Raw genomic sequence first — 17,629 nt, forward strand, 5'->3', positions numbered from 1 at the left:
GACTACTGGGAATGTAATTCCTTGGTGCAGGGGAGGGAGAGGGTCTCTGCTTGTCCATGTTAAAGGTGTCCCCCAGAGCTGTGAAAGTGCAAATTTCCTTTTAGGTCACTCAACTCCTGTTTTTTGGAGGAATGCTGCCAGAAGAAGTGAAAAGCTCAACCTTTCTGCAGGTAAGTGGAATCAAACCCCTTATTCAGGGTACAGGACAGGCTTTTCCTGAGCTGGCAGCATCACACAGCAGTGAAATACTGCTAGCTCGGTGAGAACAGTGAAGCCAGCCCTCACCCAGGACCTCCTGGGGTCTGTCCCTTGCTGTCACCTGTGTGCCCCTGGGAGTCTGGGCATGGAGGAGCTGGAGCAAACCATGGAGGAAGGGGATAAATCAGGTCTCTGGGTACTGCTTCTCATGTGTTGCACAGGAGCCAAAGGGTGGGACCAGCAACTGCTCCTCGCTGCCTGTTGCTGGGAGCAGAGGCAGCTGGCGGCAGGGCAGCATTTCTTGAGGGCAGGAGCTTTCGGAGGCCATGCCAGGAGAGGGGGAGGCTGCTCCTGGCCAGCCCGCAGGGCTGTACCTTGTAGCTCTGCCTCTCTGTGCCTGCAGCTGGTGGCAATGCAGCTACCTGACATGTCATATCTGCTGCCCCAGCGTGGCTGATGGACATGGAGCCAGGCAGGGCTGGGCACAGTCACCGTGGGGGTGTTCGCACAGCAGAGCTGTTTGATAAGGAGCGTTTAGGATGGACGGAGCTGCAGCCTCTATTCCCTGAGGATCAGGTGAGTGTAGCTGGCTGGAGGGCTTGTGGGACCCCCTGGATCTGCAGCTCTGAAAGCTTTGTTAGTCTTGCATGTGGGTCTCTCCTGGGACTTGTTAGTGCCGGGTGAATATTTCTGCAGGTGCAAAGGAACTGGAACAGACAAAGTCCATCATCCCTGGTACCCAGCTCCTACAGTGACCAGCAGTTACTGCTTTGGGAAAGCAGTTAAGAGCAGGGCATGTCCAAAATGCCTTCCTGAGCGTATCCTCAGGCTTCTGGGCTGTCATCAACTTCCAAGGCTGAAGCTGTATCCAGAACTTCATGGGGAAGGCTGAGAGATCTGAAATCCAGGTGTGTCCAAAATCTTTTTGAACCCATGTATGCTGTTAACCTCCAGTACAGCTCCTGACAACCCTGTCATTTAGCTATGCACGATGAGGGGAAAAAAACAGGCCTGTGATATACTGAAAGGTGTGTGCTGCTTTGAGGCTGCACTCCTGGGACCTGTGCTGTCCGTGATGGATGTTGAAAAAAACAAGCTAAACCTCATCGCATGTACATGCTGCGGTGCAGGTGGGATGGGATGGGTGTCTGGTGATGCTGAGTTCATCCTTGAAGCTTCTGAGATTGTATCTTGGGATAAACACAAGTTCAGCTGAAAACAAAACAGGAAATTTTCTGGGTTTTAATCAAATAGGAGTGGGGGAGGGAATGCCATAAATCTTCTTAGGATGTGTCATTTGGCCTGGAACAGCATGTTTCGATTCTTCCTCAGGTTGTTTTTCCCACCACACTCCTACTTTCTGATTTGAGTCAAACTTTTAAATTGAAAGCCAGCACTTCAACGGGAAAAGGAGAATATTCTGCCTGGAAAATGTTTAACTGAAATATTGCAGCACTTCTGAAATGAATGGTGTCATTTAGAAAGTGTCAAAACAAAAAGCTTCAATCTTTTGAGTTTCCTCTTTTTTCTTTTTTTTTTTTTCCCCAGAAAAAAGCATTCCCTGACTTTGACATGAATTTGTAAATAGTTTGTCATTGCACCACATACATGCCCCCCCCGCCCCGGCTTATTTTCTTAGCAAATGAAGAAAATGTCACCAAGCTCTGGCTCTGCCAAAGAGACCCTAGCAAGGGGGGAGGACAAGGTCAACTGTAAAAAAAAAAAAAAAAAGAAGAAACATCCTTTAGAGACAGCTACAGATTTATGATATGGGTAATCATGTCATCAGCACCACTTTATCAGCTTTTTCTTCTCTCCTTCTCTGCACGCCTGTGGCTTTTGGTTTGCTGGAGGAGGAGTGAGAGAAAAGCTGGCAGGAGAATTTTGATATGTTATTGTTGCTGTTGTTTTTGTCTGCACAGTAATGGGAACTTTTGTGTAGTCTGTGCATGCTTGCATGCGATCTCTGCATTTGTGTCCGTCTCCCTCATTCCTCCCTTACCCATCCATGCACAGCATGATATAAACAAACCTGCCTCTGGACATGTCATGGCTTAAAATAGATGTTCATACATCAGCCTTTCTACAGCAGCGGCGGCAGCAGCAGGAAGACATGGCCGACTGGATCTGACTACAACACTCATTTTGAGCCGAGAAATCACAGCCCTCACAAAGGTAGAGTAACGGGGTGGGCGTCTCCTTCCTCCTGCGTGTCTGTCTGTCTGTCTCTGCGGAGTGTGCGGGGCTGAGCAGCCTGCGCTCGTTCCGCGATGCCTCTTCAGAGCTCGCTCTGTGCATCTAGGCAGGCTCTGGTGTTTCTCCCCTCCCTCCGAGCATGGCACGACTGACAGAGGGGCTCCGGAGGCAGCCATGAGCGTGCTCGGGGGAGCGGGGTGCGAGCCCCTGGGCTTGGCTGCCAAAAGGGGGGGGTACAGGCGATGCCTGTGAGGGTTTTGGGTGCCAGGAGTGCTTTGGGGTCTGTTCTGAGGTCTTGGATGGGGGGCAGTTTCTCTTCCCCTGCCGCACTTTGGGGGGGCTGGCATGGTGGTGTGTTGGGGGTGGGATGCTGGAAGCCAGCTTTGGGCCTGAGGTTTCTAGAGCTACATCCCAGGATAGGTGTGGATTGCTATTTTTCCAGCCAGCTGTAGCAATAAGAGGGTCTGCTATTCGGCTAGTTACAGCCTTATACTGATCATTTAGTTGCTTTTTTCAGACCTTTCTGCTGTTTGTTTCTTAATGCTGCCCGGGGCTGGTGGCATGTGGCTGCGCTGCAGCCAAGGTCACACAAGGTTTAAGGGCCCCAGCACACGGCCATGCTGAATGCCTTTTCCAAGTGGGGTTTGCCAAGTCTGAATTCCCAGCATGAAGGAGTCCAAAATTCATCAGGGCAGGGGAGATGTGTCACGGTGAGATCTGGCCCCTACCCCTTGCTGGGGGAGTGTGGTGTGCTCAGTGCCAGGGATGAGCAGTGCGGGCAGGGCTGACCTCTCCTATGCAGCACCCCAGCATGCCAAGCAGGGTCTGAACTGCCACCCTGGGACAGGAGTGGGGAGGGAGACATCCATGAGTCTCCCTGGACTCCCTCTGAGCTCCCCCATGCCCTTGCAATGTTTTCCTCCGCTGCACATTGCCAAGAAATGGCTGGAGGCTTCTTCCTTCTGCACTGTTGGCTGCTGGCCGGTGCCTTAGGCAAAATGTCAAAGCAGACACATGCTCTGATCCAGCCTGGCCAGCCCAAGGTCGCTGCCTTTCCTCCTCTGAGTCCCAGAGACAACTGGCCAGTGCTGAGCTGCTGCTGGGGGGGCTGTGATGGGATGCTCTTTGGACACCTTCCCGGGCAGCTCAGGGCAGCAGCAGTGACGGTGGGAAAGCAAATTGTATTCTCATGTGTGTGGGGTTCTGTCAGTGGGGCAGCAGCAAATGAGCAAAAAAAGGCAGCTCTGACGAACATCTGGCTGCAGGGACTGTTAACTGCTCTGCATTGGGTAAGGCTGTCCAGGGAGGTTTCTTGCAGATGTGTGACAAGTATCGGCATGATCTAAAGATTTGAGAGCAGAGCTTGGTCCTAGAGGATCTGCTCTGTAAAATGAGCTTTCTCATCCCCTGAAATTAACTCTTCCCACCCCAAACCCATCCTAGATGTTCAAATGCAGCAGCAGGACTGCTGTACTTGGAGGGGTTAATACTGCCTCTCCTTCCCTGCAGGCTTTTGTGCCTGGTCCATAGGAGTCTGGGTCCTGGCCAGACTCTGTGTGGTGCCATATGGAATCCTCCACCTGTTTGGGGGTTTTTCCTCCCCAATCCTGGTGGCTTGCCCAGACCTGGCTGCCTTTCATTGCTTCTGATTGCAGGTTGGCAGCATCAGTTCTCGAGCTGGCATTGTCCTGCTGGCAGGCAAAGCCCCAGAGCCAGCTCAGAAGGAAGGTGGTCCTGTGCAGAACATCTCTTGCCAATGTGGCCTCAACCCAAAGTCGTGGGGCTGGAGCAAAACCTCAGCCTGTGGAGACTCAGCAATCTGGCTGCCTCTCTGGCTTCCCTCAGCAGCCCTGGCATCATAAACTACTCCCCAGCAGTATTGCTTCTTGGAAGGGAGTGTAGGTGATACTCTGTCTCACACTGGGAACCACTGGGTAGCTGACTTGACACAGCCCTCTCATCAGGAAGGTGAGAATTGGCTGCTTTCGGCCAGTATTTCTACAAAACGGATGGAGTGAGAGGTCCCCAGTTCTTCTAATGGCATCTCCACTGCTTCCATGACAGGACCGTGGGTGGCAGCAGCAGCAGAAGCGACCTCCAGGCCACTCTCCGGCCTTCACGAACCCACAGGTATGCCTTGTGGGTCTCGGCAGCTCCAATGGCTTTCCTGTCCAGGTTCTCCAGGAATGGCACCAGGTCGCCAAGCCGGGGCTCACGGGAAGAGCGCAACAACCACCCCATCCTCAGCGTCTTCGAGCTTGAAAGGTTGCTGTACACGGGAAAGACAGCCTGTAATCACGCTGATGAGGTCTGGCCAGGACTCTACCTGGGCGATCAGTATGTATCGGAAGGGGACAAGAACTGGGGACGTTCAGGGCTGGTTTTGTGAAATGGGGAAATCTGGGAGGGGGAGCTTGGGAAACGTGAAGGAGCGGAGGACATGATGGGTGTGGTACATTGGGACAAAGGAGGAGGAAGGACATACGTACGGCTATGCAGAGAGTTCAGAGCACTGCTGTGGTGGGGTAGGCGGAGGTGGAGTGTCTGTAGAGTCAGGGACTGTGAGATTGACTTAAAATTCAAGAATCTTAAGAGTCTGGCATTTTTCCTTTGCATCCAGCTTTCTCAGACGTAAATGTTTGTCCAGGACAGCCCTTACACTGTCCTTGGAAACTTTTCTTTTAACTAGTCTAAACTTACACATCTCTGCACTGTTTCTTATTCTCTGCAGAGATATAGCGGCCAACCGGCGCGAGCTGGCTCACCTGCGCATCACCCACATCCTCAATGCCTCGCACAGCAAGTGGAGGGGGGGTGCTGAGTACTACGAGGGCACGGGCATCCGCTACCTGGGCATCGAGGCCCATGATTCGCCTTCCTTCGACATGAGCCCCTACTTTTATCCTGCAGCTGACTTCATCCACCAAGCGCTGAACGAAGGTCAGTGGTAAAGATTTCTGGGAGAGAAGTGGGGAGCAGGAATGGGAAGAAACTGCCCTGGGCAGGTGGGAAGCTAGATTGGCATCCTATTGCTAAGCATCCTAGAAAACCAAGGTGTTTCTAGCCTGGGATGGTGTCTCCTGCACTGGATCACCTCCTCCAAAGAGGGAACAGGCTAGATAAGAGCACTGGCCCCCCAGGTCACAGCCCCAACCTGTGGGGCTGGTCCTATTCAGTCTGTTTTGGGAGATCACGATACACTGATACCCTTTGCCAAGAGGGGGACCTCACTGCGTCACAGTCATGCTATAACTGGGGTCCTCAGTATTTTTTTAATTGGGATATTTGGTCTGCTGTGACACAGCCCCTGTGTTTCACCCCCAGGAAGGATCCTTGTGCACTGTGCTGTCGGGGTGAGCAGGTCAGCCACCTTGGTCCTCGCCTACCTCATGATCCGCCACCACATGCCCCTTGTAGAAGCCATAAAGACGGTCAAGGACCACCGCGGTATCATCCCCAACCGAGGTTTCTTGCGCCAGCTGGTCGCCCTGGACAATGCCCTGAGGCTGAAGAGGAGCGCGTGAAGGAGGACGAGAGGGGTTGTGCGGTGGGAGCGTTGTGTGCGCGGTGCTCACCTGACCCCGATGCCCGCTGAGTGGCAGAGATAGGGCTTTCCTCATGGTGCAGACGCTTGGCAGCTAATGGGTTACATGCAACTGGCCCCTGGGCCTTCCCCTCAGCTAAGGGGGTCCCCAGACATGCGAGCTATTCCTAGTGGTAAAGCCTAGGCCCTCAACCTGCAATCTTGCCACCTAGGTAGGCCTAACGTATAGCCTCCTTCCCAGCCTGCTCACTCCAAGATGCCTCTGGAGGTACTCAGCCCCACGTTTCAGGTTACTCTATCCCCGTTGGTTCCAGGAAGCCTTCAAGGCTTCGTTCTCCCACGTGGCAGATGCATTTGCCAAGCCAGTCCTGTACCTCCCTCCCAGGAGACTGAAGCTCTGTGTGTTCCTTGTCTTGTTTCCCATTCGTTTTTGGTCTGTGTAGCAATGTGAATTAGGTCTGGTGTGTGGGCTCAGGCAAACAGGCCTTTTGTTGTAGTGTTTGGATGTCCTCCATGCCTCGTCTTAACCTGTAAAAATAAAGACAGTGCTAAGGAAAAAGTTTGGCCATCCCTTGTGTGCTTTGGGACAGACTTCATGTGTTCAGGCTGGGATCCGTCCCAGGAGTCGCTGGGAGAGCATCACCCGGAGTGCTCTGGGTTGAGAGGGACCTGAGTCCTTCCAGATCCTTGGTCCAGGGGCTGAACCTGTCAGACCCCACTGGTGGCCAGTGCTTGTGCTGGGCCTCCCCACTCTTTTTTTCTAGCAGTGGGGACAGAAAGGGGAGCTCTTGGTGGAAAGCAGAGCCGGGCTGGCAGTCACCAGGGTCGCCATCCATCACGAGGTGGCGATGTCGGTCTCCCAAAGGCAGGCAGGCACCAAGCTATCCACCCAGGCTTGCAGAAGGGCCGGCTGTCCACTGAGGCCTGGAGAAACACCTTTGCTGCTTGCAGAGGCGATGGGCGAGCCCAGCCCCAGGATGGTGGCCAGGGCCAGGAGCGAGTGTCTGTGGTGGCACCGGCCACATGGGTGCTGGGTGGCCCCACGGGTGCTGGGTGGCCCCACGGGTGCTGGGCTGCCCCTGCATGCTGCCAGCACTCATCGTCCGCCTGCTCTTACTATAGCCCCATTCTTCCTCCGCTTCCTGAGAGCGCATGAAGCACTGCTTGGCTGCCGACTATATGTTGTGCTGAGATCACATGAACACATAGCGAGAGGAGCCCGACAGCCATGCAGGGTGAGCCGCTTGGCTCGGGGCACACCGAGGCCCGTGCTGTAGCACCCCACCACTGCTAACTGGTGGCCCCAAGCAATCCTGCTCCGGGGAACGCCTGCCTTTAGCTGAAGTGCAATAGGGAGAGCAAACTTCAGTTTGCAGAAGCTGTGGTGTCTTCTATGTGTGTTGCACAGCTCCTGGGCTGGGGACTCTGCTCTTAGAGGCCCCTGAGGTGCCCCAGGGTGCTCAGGGCACGGCACCATCCCAGAAAGGCACTGGCAGGGAGAACAGATCGACTGCTGGCAGCGGGGCCAAGGTTACCCCGAGCAAGGGCTGCAGACACCGAGGCGAGGAGGAACTGGTGTTGGGCAATGCGCAGGGGCTGGTCACGCTCTGCAGCGACGCTGTGTGCTGCTGGGACTGTTGGACATGCCAGAAGCTTCGGGGGGGGTGGGGGTGGGGTTTGCAGCTTGGCAAGGTCCTGGGGGGTATAAAATGCCTCCTGTCTGATTTTGCAATTCTGCTTTGTGCTCCTTGCTGCTGCGAAACTCTGTTTGTGCAGCCTGCTGCTACTCGGCCCCCAAATGCAGAGCGTGGCTGTTGTTTGACAAAGCTGGGATCAGGGAGGCTCTGAGCACGAGGGGAGATTGCGTTTGGAGGATCAGCAAACTAATCCAGAGAGCGAAATCACTGACAGAGCCCGTGGTGTGCTGTAGCTTACTGAGTGCCTGCAGTGGCCGGGCAGCTGTGTTGGGAGATCAAAGCGTAGCGTGGGAAAGTACCCTGATTTCAGGAGGGCTGTCAGCGCAGCCCCAGCCACCGGCAGCAGAACCCTGCCTGATCCTTGGAGCTATTGGTGGAGGAGGACACGCCGAGCCCACGATACTGCCATCCCTGGCACGGGGCATGTGGGGGCACCCGGAGCCATTTCACAGCCCCACGCTGCCAGTCCTGCTGCCCTCATGGTCAGCAGTCACCGGCAGGGTCCACAGTTTGGATAGAGATGCTGATCATGTCCAAAACCATCCCCTGCACAAGACTGAGAGCCACCAGGAGCTCCGTGCGTTCCGGGAAGGTCCCCCAAAGGGCCAGGGCATACACAAGGACAGGCTCGGCTCCAGCCAGGTGGCATGTGAGGCAGGTAATCCAAACTTGGGATCCAAACGTGCAGAGCTTTGCTGCCAGACGATGGGGCCGTGTTTGAGCAGAGCCCCTTGCCTTCGCACGTTTCACGGGAACACGCGTGGCAGAAAGGCGCGCCGTGGGCGCACGCACCACGGGAGCGTTGCGTGGCAGGAACGAGGATCACGAAATCGTGCGTGGCAGGATCGTCCATCACGGGAGCCGCCTGGGCCCCGGCTTTCTCATCGCTCGCGGCCCGGGGAAGCCGTGCCTGGAGCTCCCCACGCCTCGCCCTGCCCCAGCTCCGGGGCCCGGCGGGCGGCAGCGGGGCCCGCCGGGGGTGCTCGGCGCTGCTCCCGCCGCGGGGGCGGCTCCGGGGGACGGCTGCGGGGGGGGGCCGGGGCTGCCGGGGCGGGGTTTTGCGGGCAGGGCCGCTCCCGGCCGCCCAGCCCGGCCCAGCCCAGCCCCGCTCCCGGCCATGGCCCGGCGCCGCGCACGGCGGAGCCGGCCCGGCCCCGCGGAGCGGCTCCCGGATGCCCCCCTTCCAGTGGTGCAACGGTGAGAGCGGGGTCCTGGGGGCTGTGGGAAGGGGCGGGTGTGGGGGCGATAGGGATGGGGTGCCGCTCCCCTCCCTCCTTCCCGGCGGGGAGGGGGAGGCTGCGGGGCGTGAGTTTGGGGGGAGCGGGCGCCCCGTCCCGTCCCGTCCCGTCCCCCCCGCCGCGCCCCCCCCAGCCCCTCCGTGCGGCTCGGGAAAGTTTCGCCTCCCGGCCGGTCCCTGCTCGCCGCCTTGCCCTTCCCTCGCCTTCCAGCCCCCGCTCCGGAGCGGTGCGGGGCGCGGCGGGGTCCCCGGGAGCCCCGGTCCGGGAGCCCCGGTCGTGCCGCCCTGGGGCTGCGCGGGGCGGGGATGAGCCGGGGAAGCAGTTTTACTTCCAGAGCAGCGAGTCCTGCTCAGTTCCCAGGAATAAAGCCAATTGCTAAATGAATTTGCCATGCTTTCGCTTCGTGTGCTGGTTGCAATGAAAAAAAAAAAAAAAAGACAAACCAACCCTCTTTCATGTGTCCGCAGAAGTGGAATAAACTTATTTTTAACGGACCCCAGACAAGGCCCTGGCTCCTCACTCTCGTGTCCGCTGTAAGAAATTCTCAGGAACGTGGAACTGAGTTTGCACATGTGAGGGGGTTTTGGTTTAAATGAGAAGTGGTTTATTTTTATGACTAAGTAGTTGAGAAGCTGCGCTGGGAATTCCACCATCAAAGCCCTGCCTGAGCAACAAAGGCTGGGTTGTTTTAATTTATGAAAGGGTTACAGCCTTTGAAGCTAAATATAATGCAACCAGTGGCTTCCTCTCCTGTAATGCATACCTTGTGTGTTCTTGTGCAACTTGGGGGATAAGAAGCCGCTGGTCCTGCAGGCAGTTAGCCCTGGACATGTGGTGAGTGCATGGGTTGCCATTAAACAGGGTGCAAGTAAATGCTCCACAGCAGAAAATGCAAACTTGGCTGTGTTAAAGAAACATCCTAAATAAGAGAGACTTTGCTTTCAGAGGCTCTGAGCAGCCACAGCTCTCGCCAGCTTCCGAAGGCACAGACTTCGGGAAACACCAAGAACAGAGCCCACCCTTGTTCAAAGGCCAAGACGTGGGTTTAGGAGACCAGCCGTGGGCATCTGACTTGTACATTTTGGCTTTAAGCCCCGAGCTCGCAAATATTTAAATCAGTGGAGTCCAGCAAAATTGCTTATCTGCGTGCTGCTAAGGACCTTTGCAGAATTGGGGCCATTGGTGTAAATAAATCTGAGACCCAGTAAAGAAATCACATTTTCAACCTAAATAGGTGTATTCAAAATATCTTAACAGATGGCCTATACTGTGCTGCCTTGGCATTTCAGCTCCTCTTTTGCATCACGGTTTTTCCTCCTGTTGCTCAGCCGTAGTTCAGGGGACTTTGCAGTCACCGGGCACGAGCCAGGTAACTTCTGTTTGGAGGGGAGCTGGTTATCCGCCATGGAGAACTGCTTGGCTTAGGGGCAACTCTTGCAGGAAGCCTATTCCAGCATCACAGCAAAAATTATATGGAAGCTGCATTCAATTTTCTGATGCAAAGCCCACAGCTTTTGTGTGGGAGTAGAAAGAATGGTTTTATTTAATGACCTGCTGAGTTTTCCATTTGTTTTATTGAACAAGAATTGGGGTGAGGGAGAAGCTCTGCTCAGCAAAAACCCTGTGCCTGCGCAGTACGGGCAGAAACTTGTGTCTGTCCTGACTTGAAATACTGCGAAATACAGCAAACTGTTGTGTCCAGAGGGCCAAACCACGCTGCGTCGCTGGAGCACGAGGGTCTGCGTTTGCAGAGGTGTTGGCCAGGCTGTTTAGTGGGGTTGTGACAGTTGAAGGGTTTGGGGTGGGGGGGAGAGCAGGGCTGGGGTCACCCCGCTAGCCAGCTCAACCAGAGGCACTGCGTGTCCTCACCGCAGCTTGCAGCAGGGCTGTTTAGGCCAGCTCAGCACCTAAATCTGCCAGGGAGCCATGTGGGTCGGAGGAGGAGGAGGAGGTGGTGCAACCCACAGCCCCGACAGGTCAAACCGCATCTTTGCTGCTTCTGCTTACAGAGGGGAGGTTTTGCAGTTTGCATGAAAAACACTTTGCTGGCAAAATGAACCACTTTTCTGAGCATCCTTCTGATAGTGAGAAGAGTCCAGAAAGTCAGCACGTGTGTGTAGGTCCTTGCACGGATGTCTAGTGATCTCTCCTTTCTCATTTTTCAACTAAATAATTGTTCCAGCACGCTGCCTTCAGGGATTCTGGTTTCAGGTACAAAACTGGTAGACTTAAGCTGGTGAAATGGGTTGTTTCGGTTTGGGTTTGGTGCCCATCAGGTCTTCATTTCATGTTGGTTAAAACCAGATTTGATCCATTCCCCTTGAACTAAAAATACGAACGCCTTTGTCAGGCGAAGGGGTTTGCGCTAATCAAAACCATCGCTCAGCCAACGCGCCCACCATGTCGATGAGCTCTCGTGGGGAGGAGCGGGAGGGGAAGGGGCTGGCCGGGGTTGGGAGGACCTCGCTTTTTGGGGAGGCTGGGCTCAGCGGCTGCATTGCCTCGCTGAGACCCGCTGCTCGAGGGCTTGTCCTGGCAGGACCTTCTCATCTCAGCCGAGCCGATGGCTGCTCCCCGACCAGGAAAGGGCACTTCCCCGGAGCCACGCTCGCTTTTCGGCACCGCAGCCCGGAGCTCATGAATTCTTGAAAGCCCATTTAACAGGAATGAGCCTTGCTAAGCTGGTGAGTCTAAAATTAGCCTTGCCAGCTGTGTTGCGGCTGGCAGGGACGTGTTAGACCGGCTTCTCTCTGCTTCCTTTGGTACGGGGCTGCAAGTTACAGCATCTCTTGTTCCACCTCAGCTTTTTCCCTTCTGCTGCTGCTGCTGGTTTGACTGCCCCTCTCTCGGCACCCACGTGGCTTTTACACACAACTGTGTGGAAATCTGGGCGTCTAACGTGGAGCAGTGCTCAGTAAGCAGCTTGCGGGGTCGGGGAATACGATTTCTGCGCCACGGGATGGGGTGCAGCCAGGCAGGGTGCAGGGACTGTAAGGACAGCCCCGTGCAGAGGAGCGATGTCTGGGTGTGATGTTCAGGAGTTCGTACGCTGGGTTTTGAGCCCCTTAAGACGAGCGCAGAGGGATGCGCTGGGGAGGTTAGCATGGGATTGGCAGGGTTTGTCTCCCTCGGGGCTCTCCTTCCCAGCCCGCCCGGTGTTTCTCCTGGAAAACCTCTGGGACGCACATCCCAGCCTTTCCCTGCTCTCTGCGGAGCTGATTCTCCTCCTGCTATCCCCAGACAAGGGCTTTTCCATCTCATCACGGGTGGCCCCGCAGCTGCCCAAGGAGCAGGTCCAGGTCATCCCTTGCTGGCTGGCAGCGAGCTGTGGCTCGAGCAGGGCAAGCGCTCGCTGTGGGCAGCAGCAGCCCTTTGGGCCCCTCTCCCCTCGCCTCTCACGAGGCTGGAACTTGGGCTGTTTCTGTCGCCACGGCTCTTGTGGCACGGAGGGGAACGGCTGGTGCTTTTCAGCAGATTCTTGGGATAGCTCTCAGTTTGAAATACACGTAGGAAGTGTTATTGTTTCACTTGTGACCCGTTATTGTTACCACAACCCACCGCTCTCTGTTTGGCCAGCTTCGAATGAGGCGTCCTCCATCCATCGACAGCTGCTCTGCAGCCTGTGTCCCACCACCGCGTGCACCAGCATTACCTCATTTAGTTGCTCAGTGGTTTTTTTCAGAGCTGATATACTTTTTTTTTTTTTTTTTTTTTTTTTTGGAGCATTTCTCAATCATTTCCAGCAGGGAAATGGAAAAAAACCCAAACCCTTTCCTATTGTCTTTTCCTGCACCTGGTGATCTCAAGAGCAGAAGGCTGAGAGAGGAGGACCCAGCAAACAAAGCCTCCCTTTCTTGCTCTGTAGATGAGGTGGCTGATGAATTGTCTCCTGCAATTACAAGAGGCAAAGATCGGCAAGTGGCTCTGCCCTCTGTAGCAGGAAAACCCCATTTCCTACGGTCCAGACTCTCGTCTGGTGCCTGTTCCGGCTGCACAGCAGCAAACCACGGTCCCCGGAGCCAAATGCCTCTCTGGCCAAGGTGGCTTTGGCCATTGCATCAATGGGGCCTGTAAATTCAAAATGCACCGCAAAGCAGATACCGGGGAATAGCTGGGAATTGAGTGTCCCGGCGTGGGATCTCACCCCAGGGGTGCCGCCTGCCTGTCCAGCTCGGGCTCCCCTTGCTATGCAGATGTCCCAGGCCTCTCTCGAGCGGCTCCAATGGAGCCCACGCCGCTGCCGTCTCTCCCCATCACAGCGGGGAGGAAACCAGACAGACCAAACCTGGGATCTCGCCTCTTGTGCAGAGGTTTCTGCCACCCGCTCTCTTCCTGTCTCCGCTCTCCGTGGTGGAGAGCAAATTTCATCCTCTCACGAGAAACAGGCGGAGGATTTTAGTGGGCTGTAATTAAACCCAGAACTGTTTCTGCAGGAGCTTTTTGATGAGATTGCGCAGCGCGGGAACAGAGGGTGCTGAGCAGAAGGGGCGGGGGGAGATGCTCCGCGGAGCACAGATGGGGCTCAGGGGCTGCTCTCCTTTAAAGTCCTGTCTGAGTGAGATCTGATGAGAAATCAAAGCTCCAGCTCTTGTGGGGCCAGCATGGTTTTGAGACATAAAAAGCGGTGCTTATTTAGTGCCAGAGCCTGACTTTGCATCAGCTCCCAGCAGAGGCGGCTGCAGTGGGTTTGGTATTTCTGTGCCTTTCCCCTCCGTTAGCTGAGGACCCTCGCGGGGTGGCCGCGCTGTCACCGGCTCTGCGTGACGCCCTCCTCCGCGTTTCCCCCACGGTGTCAGACTTGCAGCGAGACGTGGTGGCCCCGGCAGCGGCGTGTGGCTGGTGTGTGCCGGCGCCCACGTTTTTGCTCAGAAAGGGGATTCGGTCAGTGTGGTGCTGAACGTGCTCCCGGCACCGGGCTGCACCGCCCCGGCACTTCTCCCAGCACCGGGGACAAACCAGCCACATGCCATTTCTGGCTCCCGCGGAGCAATGACAGACGCCAACTGTTCTTGTTTTTCAGGCTCTTTTTTTGCTCTGTCCTTCCCTAAATCCCCTTCCAGCCTCCATGTATTTCTCTGGAGATGAAAGCGCGGGGCCTCCTTTTCTCCCAGACGCCTGGATTCTGCCTGGGGTACGTTGGTGCTGCTGGAGAAGGGTTTTGTGACTGTAGAAATGCAGCGGTGTCCGCTGCCTGTGCCGCACTGAGCAGCTCTAAGGGGCTGCCGCTCTTCCTGGGGAGATCTCCAATTCACAGGCCACAAGATGATGTCTTGGCGTTGGTTTCTGACCACTTTGCAAACTCTGGAGGGGATGGAGTCAGCCCAGGCTCTCTCCGCTCTCACAGCACATCTTCTTCACCTCTTTTTCCCCTTCTTCCATCTTCAGTGCTGACTTTTCTCTTCCCCTCCGCCAAGGGTGCTCCTGCAGTCTGGGGCTGATTTATACCAGTAAAGCCTGCACGATGCCTCCCATCACGTTCCAGGACCTGCCACTGAACATCTACATGGTCATTTTCGGCACCGGCATCTTTGTCTTCGTGCTCAGTCTCATCTTCTGCTGCTACTTCATCAGGTGAGCCGGGGGGCTGCGGCGGTGGGTCGGCATCCCTGGGGCATCCCCAGCCCTTCCCAGCGCCCCGTTGTTTTGTCCCGTAACGGGGGAGCCGCTCGCCATAAGGATCTGCCCTGAGGAGCGGGGCCGGCCGCCCGCCGTGCTCGGGCCGGGCGCGATCGTGGTCCCTGCAGTCCCCTGCGGCCGGAGCAGGGCAGGAAACGCAGGAAGGGGCTCTTGTTTTTCAGGGGACCACGCGGAGGGACGCATTGTGTCGGGCAGGGAAGGAGCAGTGCTGCACGGCAGAGGATGTCTTTACATTACACTCCCTGTTCAGGGAGAGCTATTTTTAAATCCAAAGCCGAGGCAGCAGCTGGTGTTTCTGCAGGGCCCGGGTGGCTCAGTCCTTCCCTGCGGGATGCCCCGGCTCCACCGATGTCCCGTGCATCTCTCAGCCATTTTTGGGACTGCGGAAGCACATCTCGGTGCCTCGGTTGGAGGAGAAGCTCCGCTGCAAGCAGTCCCCTTCTCCCCATGTCTTGCTGGGTTTCTCTGCCGGGCGGTTTTGCCCGGCGCCCTCGCCCCGGCCAAGGTCGCAGCGGGGCTGGGAGCTGCCGGCGGGCGAGCGCTGGAAATACAGCGCTTCCTGTGCCACGAACGACTTCCTAAGGCAAACAATCGGGGCTGCCGGCTGCTGGTTCTTATCGCTCCCCGCCGCCGATTCCTGCCGGCGCTGGAGACGGTACGGGGCCCCACGGTGCTGCAGGAGTGGCTCTGCCTGGGGCACGGCCTTGGGCTGGTCCTGTCCGCAGCCACGCTGCTCCGACAGCATAAGCACAGCCTCAGAGCTGCTTATCCCCAAATCCTGGTCGGGAAGGGTGCCTTCCCCTGACTTCAGGTGCCTCCTGTTCAGACGTGACCCTTGAGGATGCTGTAAAACTCACAGTGCCTTTTTCTCCCCTTCTCCAGCAAGCTGCGGCACCAGGCTCAGAGCGAGCGGTTCGGGTACAAGGAGGTAAAGTCAACGGTTGTTTTCTGCACGTACCCGCAGCGATTCGGGGCCGAGCAGGAGGTGGGCACGGGTGGGTGGGGACGCAGCGGGGACCGATACTGCTCGTCCCAGCCGGGCACATTCAAAAGCAGTGTAACAGGGCACGCTGCCCGCTGTGCCCGGGCTCGGCCTGCCCCTGCTCGGCTCGGTTCGGCTCCCATTGGGGCTCCTGGCAAAATCCCTGCTGATGTTAATCCTCTGCCTCCTTTTCTCCCTCAGGTGGTTTTGAAGGGCGATGCCCGGAGGCTGAACGTGCACGGGGTGAGCGGTATCGCCTCGGGGTTGGGATGGAGTTGGGGCTAAGGGGACAATGCTCTGGAGCACATCCCCGCTGCTCCATGGGGTCGAAGGCAGCTCACAAGCAGAGTGAGGCCGGGGTGAGGATGTGCCGGCACCGCGTGGCTGGGGAGCGACGGTGCTGGGCTGGGAATTGGGAGGGAAGGCCCCTCGCTGGGGGCGGTTTGGGAACTGGGCTGAACTCCCAGCTGGAAATACCCGGGAAGAGGCACCGCAGCAGCGGGATTTCCCCGGCCACGGCATTTCTGGTGGGAGCGGGGTCAGGCATGGGCGTCATGCTGGGTCCCACACGTTCGCACCCACCCTCACCCTCCATCTCGCCTCCCACAGCAGACCTGTGCCGTCTGCCTGGAAGATTTCAAGGTGAAGGAGGAGCTGGGGGTGCTGCCGTGCCAGCACGCCTTCCACAGAAAGTGAGTGCGGCCGTGGCGGCCGGCAGAGGGGTGCGGGGAGGGGGGGATTTCCCTCGTGGGGATGTGCATCCTCCCGTGTTTCTGCCCCGCAGGTGCCTGGTGAAGTGGCTGGAGGTGCGCTGCGTTTGCCCCATGTGCAACAAGCCCATGGCGGGTCCGGCACAGCCCCGCGCCGGCATCGGCACCCTCCTGGACGAACTGGTGTGAGCAGCCCCCGCTCTTCGCCGGCCAGATCCTGCCGGGGCCGTCGCGGGACCGCGGCTCCCCGGGGCTGCCCACGCACGGCATCACCCGGCCCCGCATGTCCCCGGGGGATCGAACAGTTCGTCTCGAAGGATTCGGGATTTCTGAGTTGGGATTTTTAACTCGCAGGTCGTTGCTTTGGTTTTGGGGGGGGTGGGGGGGTGTTGGGCTGGTTTTTTTACATCGCCCTGGTTGTGCTCCGCGGGGACCGTGTGGAGCCAGGACCGCCTGGGGTTGCCCGTGGAAAGCTGAGCCCCGGGGGGCGCAGGCGGGGGCTGCGTCCCCCCCCGCTCCCTCCTCCCCCGTCGCTGCACAGAGTATTTTTGTACCTGACCCCCCTGGACCCTGCGGCCCCCGCACGCCCGCGGGGTGGGGGGGTGTGTGGGGGGGTGTGGGTGTGTGTGTACAGTTTTGTGTAAAACAACGATTAAACGGACGATTTCTGAGCCAGCCTGAGCTGCGAGCGCTGCCGGCGGCCGCTCGGGGGGGCGCAGGGGGAGCCGGTGGGTGAAGGCGGCACCCGCGCTCTTCCGCGAGGAACGGTGACGCAAAGGGCGCGAAACAGCCGCAAACCGCACCCCTCCGGCGGCGGAACGCACGCCAGGGCAACCCCAATTCTTACTCTTCACACTGATTTTTGACATACACAAGAGAAGATGACGCCAGCAGTGACGCCGCTGATCCCCCCGGCGCTCAGAAAGGATTGTGCCACGTCGTAACGCAAGGGCGCACACGTCACGCAGCCGCGTGCCACTCCCATTCATCATATGCTATGAACCGGAAGGATCGCGAGAAAACGTCCCGCTCCCGGCCCCACCGCCGCGCCCCTCATCCTAGGTCAGGGCGAGGGGTGTGTGCCCACGGGTGCTCCCGCGCCTACCGGCCCACACCGCTCTGCATCAACCGGGCCCGCGCTCCCAGCCTCCCCCGCCCTCCCCCAGGCCGCACGGCCTCGCTTCTCGGCATAACGGTGGTTCATTACCCATGCTAATTTATTCACACATCGCCACGCCCCCCCCGCTACGTTTACGGCAAGGATGGGATTTTGCGACAGCGGCGCGGTTTGCGGCGGCGGTAGGCTGCTTCTCTGAGGGGTTCCGGGGGTGTCTCCTCGCCGGGCGCTGCTGGCTGCGGTCAGTACAGGGAAGTTTATTTAAAGGGGTTTTAGAGCGGGGGAGGTCTCTCCGGGGGGCGCGAAGTGG

The 17,629-nt window shown here is 57.5% G+C and overlaps 2 protein-coding genes and 1 non-coding gene across 5 annotated transcripts in view; 2 read left to right on the top strand and 1 right to left on the bottom strand.

Annotated features, from left to right (window-relative positions):
• The window catches only part of DUSP26 (dual specificity phosphatase 26), a 73,908-nt gene extending 67,417 nt beyond the window's left edge, over positions 1-6,491 (top strand). The window contains exons 5-10 of the mRNA XM_050910355.1: positions 105-170; positions 895-1,106; positions 2,215-2,373; positions 4,459-4,731; positions 5,126-5,334; positions 5,719-6,491. Of these exons, the coding sequence (XP_050766312.1) occupies positions 4,553-4,731; positions 5,126-5,334; positions 5,719-5,918 (588 nt within the window). The 5' untranslated portion in view covers positions 105-170; positions 895-1,106; positions 2,215-2,373; positions 4,459-4,552 and the 3' untranslated portion in view covers positions 5,919-6,491. The remainder of the gene's footprint in view (positions 1-104; positions 171-894; positions 1,107-2,214; positions 2,374-4,458; positions 4,732-5,125; positions 5,335-5,718) is intronic.
• A 2,302-nt stretch (positions 6,492-8,793) lies between these two features.
• RNF122 (ring finger protein 122) lies at positions 8,794-16,573 on the top strand. Of its 3 annotated transcripts, none has more exons than XM_050910311.1 (6): positions 8,794-8,832; positions 14,288-14,444; positions 15,393-15,438; positions 15,694-15,735; positions 16,102-16,184; positions 16,277-16,573. In XM_050910311.1, the coding sequence occupies exons 1-6, from the start codon at positions 8,808-8,810 to the stop codon at positions 16,389-16,391; spliced, it is 468 nt and encodes a 155-aa protein (XP_050766268.1). In that variant the 5' UTR covers positions 8,794-8,807; the 3' UTR covers positions 16,392-16,573. The 3 variants fall into 3 exon arrangements, with proteins under 3 accessions (XP_050766268.1, XP_050766269.1, XP_050766270.1); XM_050910312.1 differs by having other exon boundaries at positions 16,105-16,184; XM_050910313.1 differs by lacking the exon at positions 8,794-8,832 and adding an exon at positions 13,966-14,004.
• A 545-nt stretch (positions 16,574-17,118) lies between these two features.
• On the bottom strand, positions 17,119-17,214 carry LOC127025409 (small nucleolar RNA U13). Its single transcript, XR_007767668.1, has one exon. It is a non-coding gene; the product is annotated as a small nucleolar RNA U13 (small nucleolar RNA).
• Between the last annotated feature and the right edge of the window lie 415 nt (positions 17,215-17,629).

The sequence above is a fragment of the Gymnogyps californianus genome, chromosome 23 (assembly GCF_018139145.2).
Source record: "Gymnogyps californianus isolate 813 chromosome 23, ASM1813914v2, whole genome shotgun sequence".
In the NCBI taxonomy this organism is placed as follows: domain Eukaryota; kingdom Metazoa; phylum Chordata; class Aves; order Accipitriformes; family Cathartidae; genus Gymnogyps; species Gymnogyps californianus.

Coding starts and splice junctions, on each gene's coding strand:
- RNF122 (XM_050910311.1), top strand. CDS start 8,808: ATGCCCCCCTTCCAGTGGTGCAACG. Junction 8,833..14,287: donor CCCCTTCCAGTGGTGCAACG/GTGAGAGCGGGG, acceptor CCCTCCGCCAAG/GGTGCTCCTGCAGTCTGGGG. Junction 15,736..16,101: donor GGAGGCTGAACGTGCACGGG/GTGAGCGGTATC, acceptor CGCCTCCCACAG/CAGACCTGTGCCGTCTGCCT.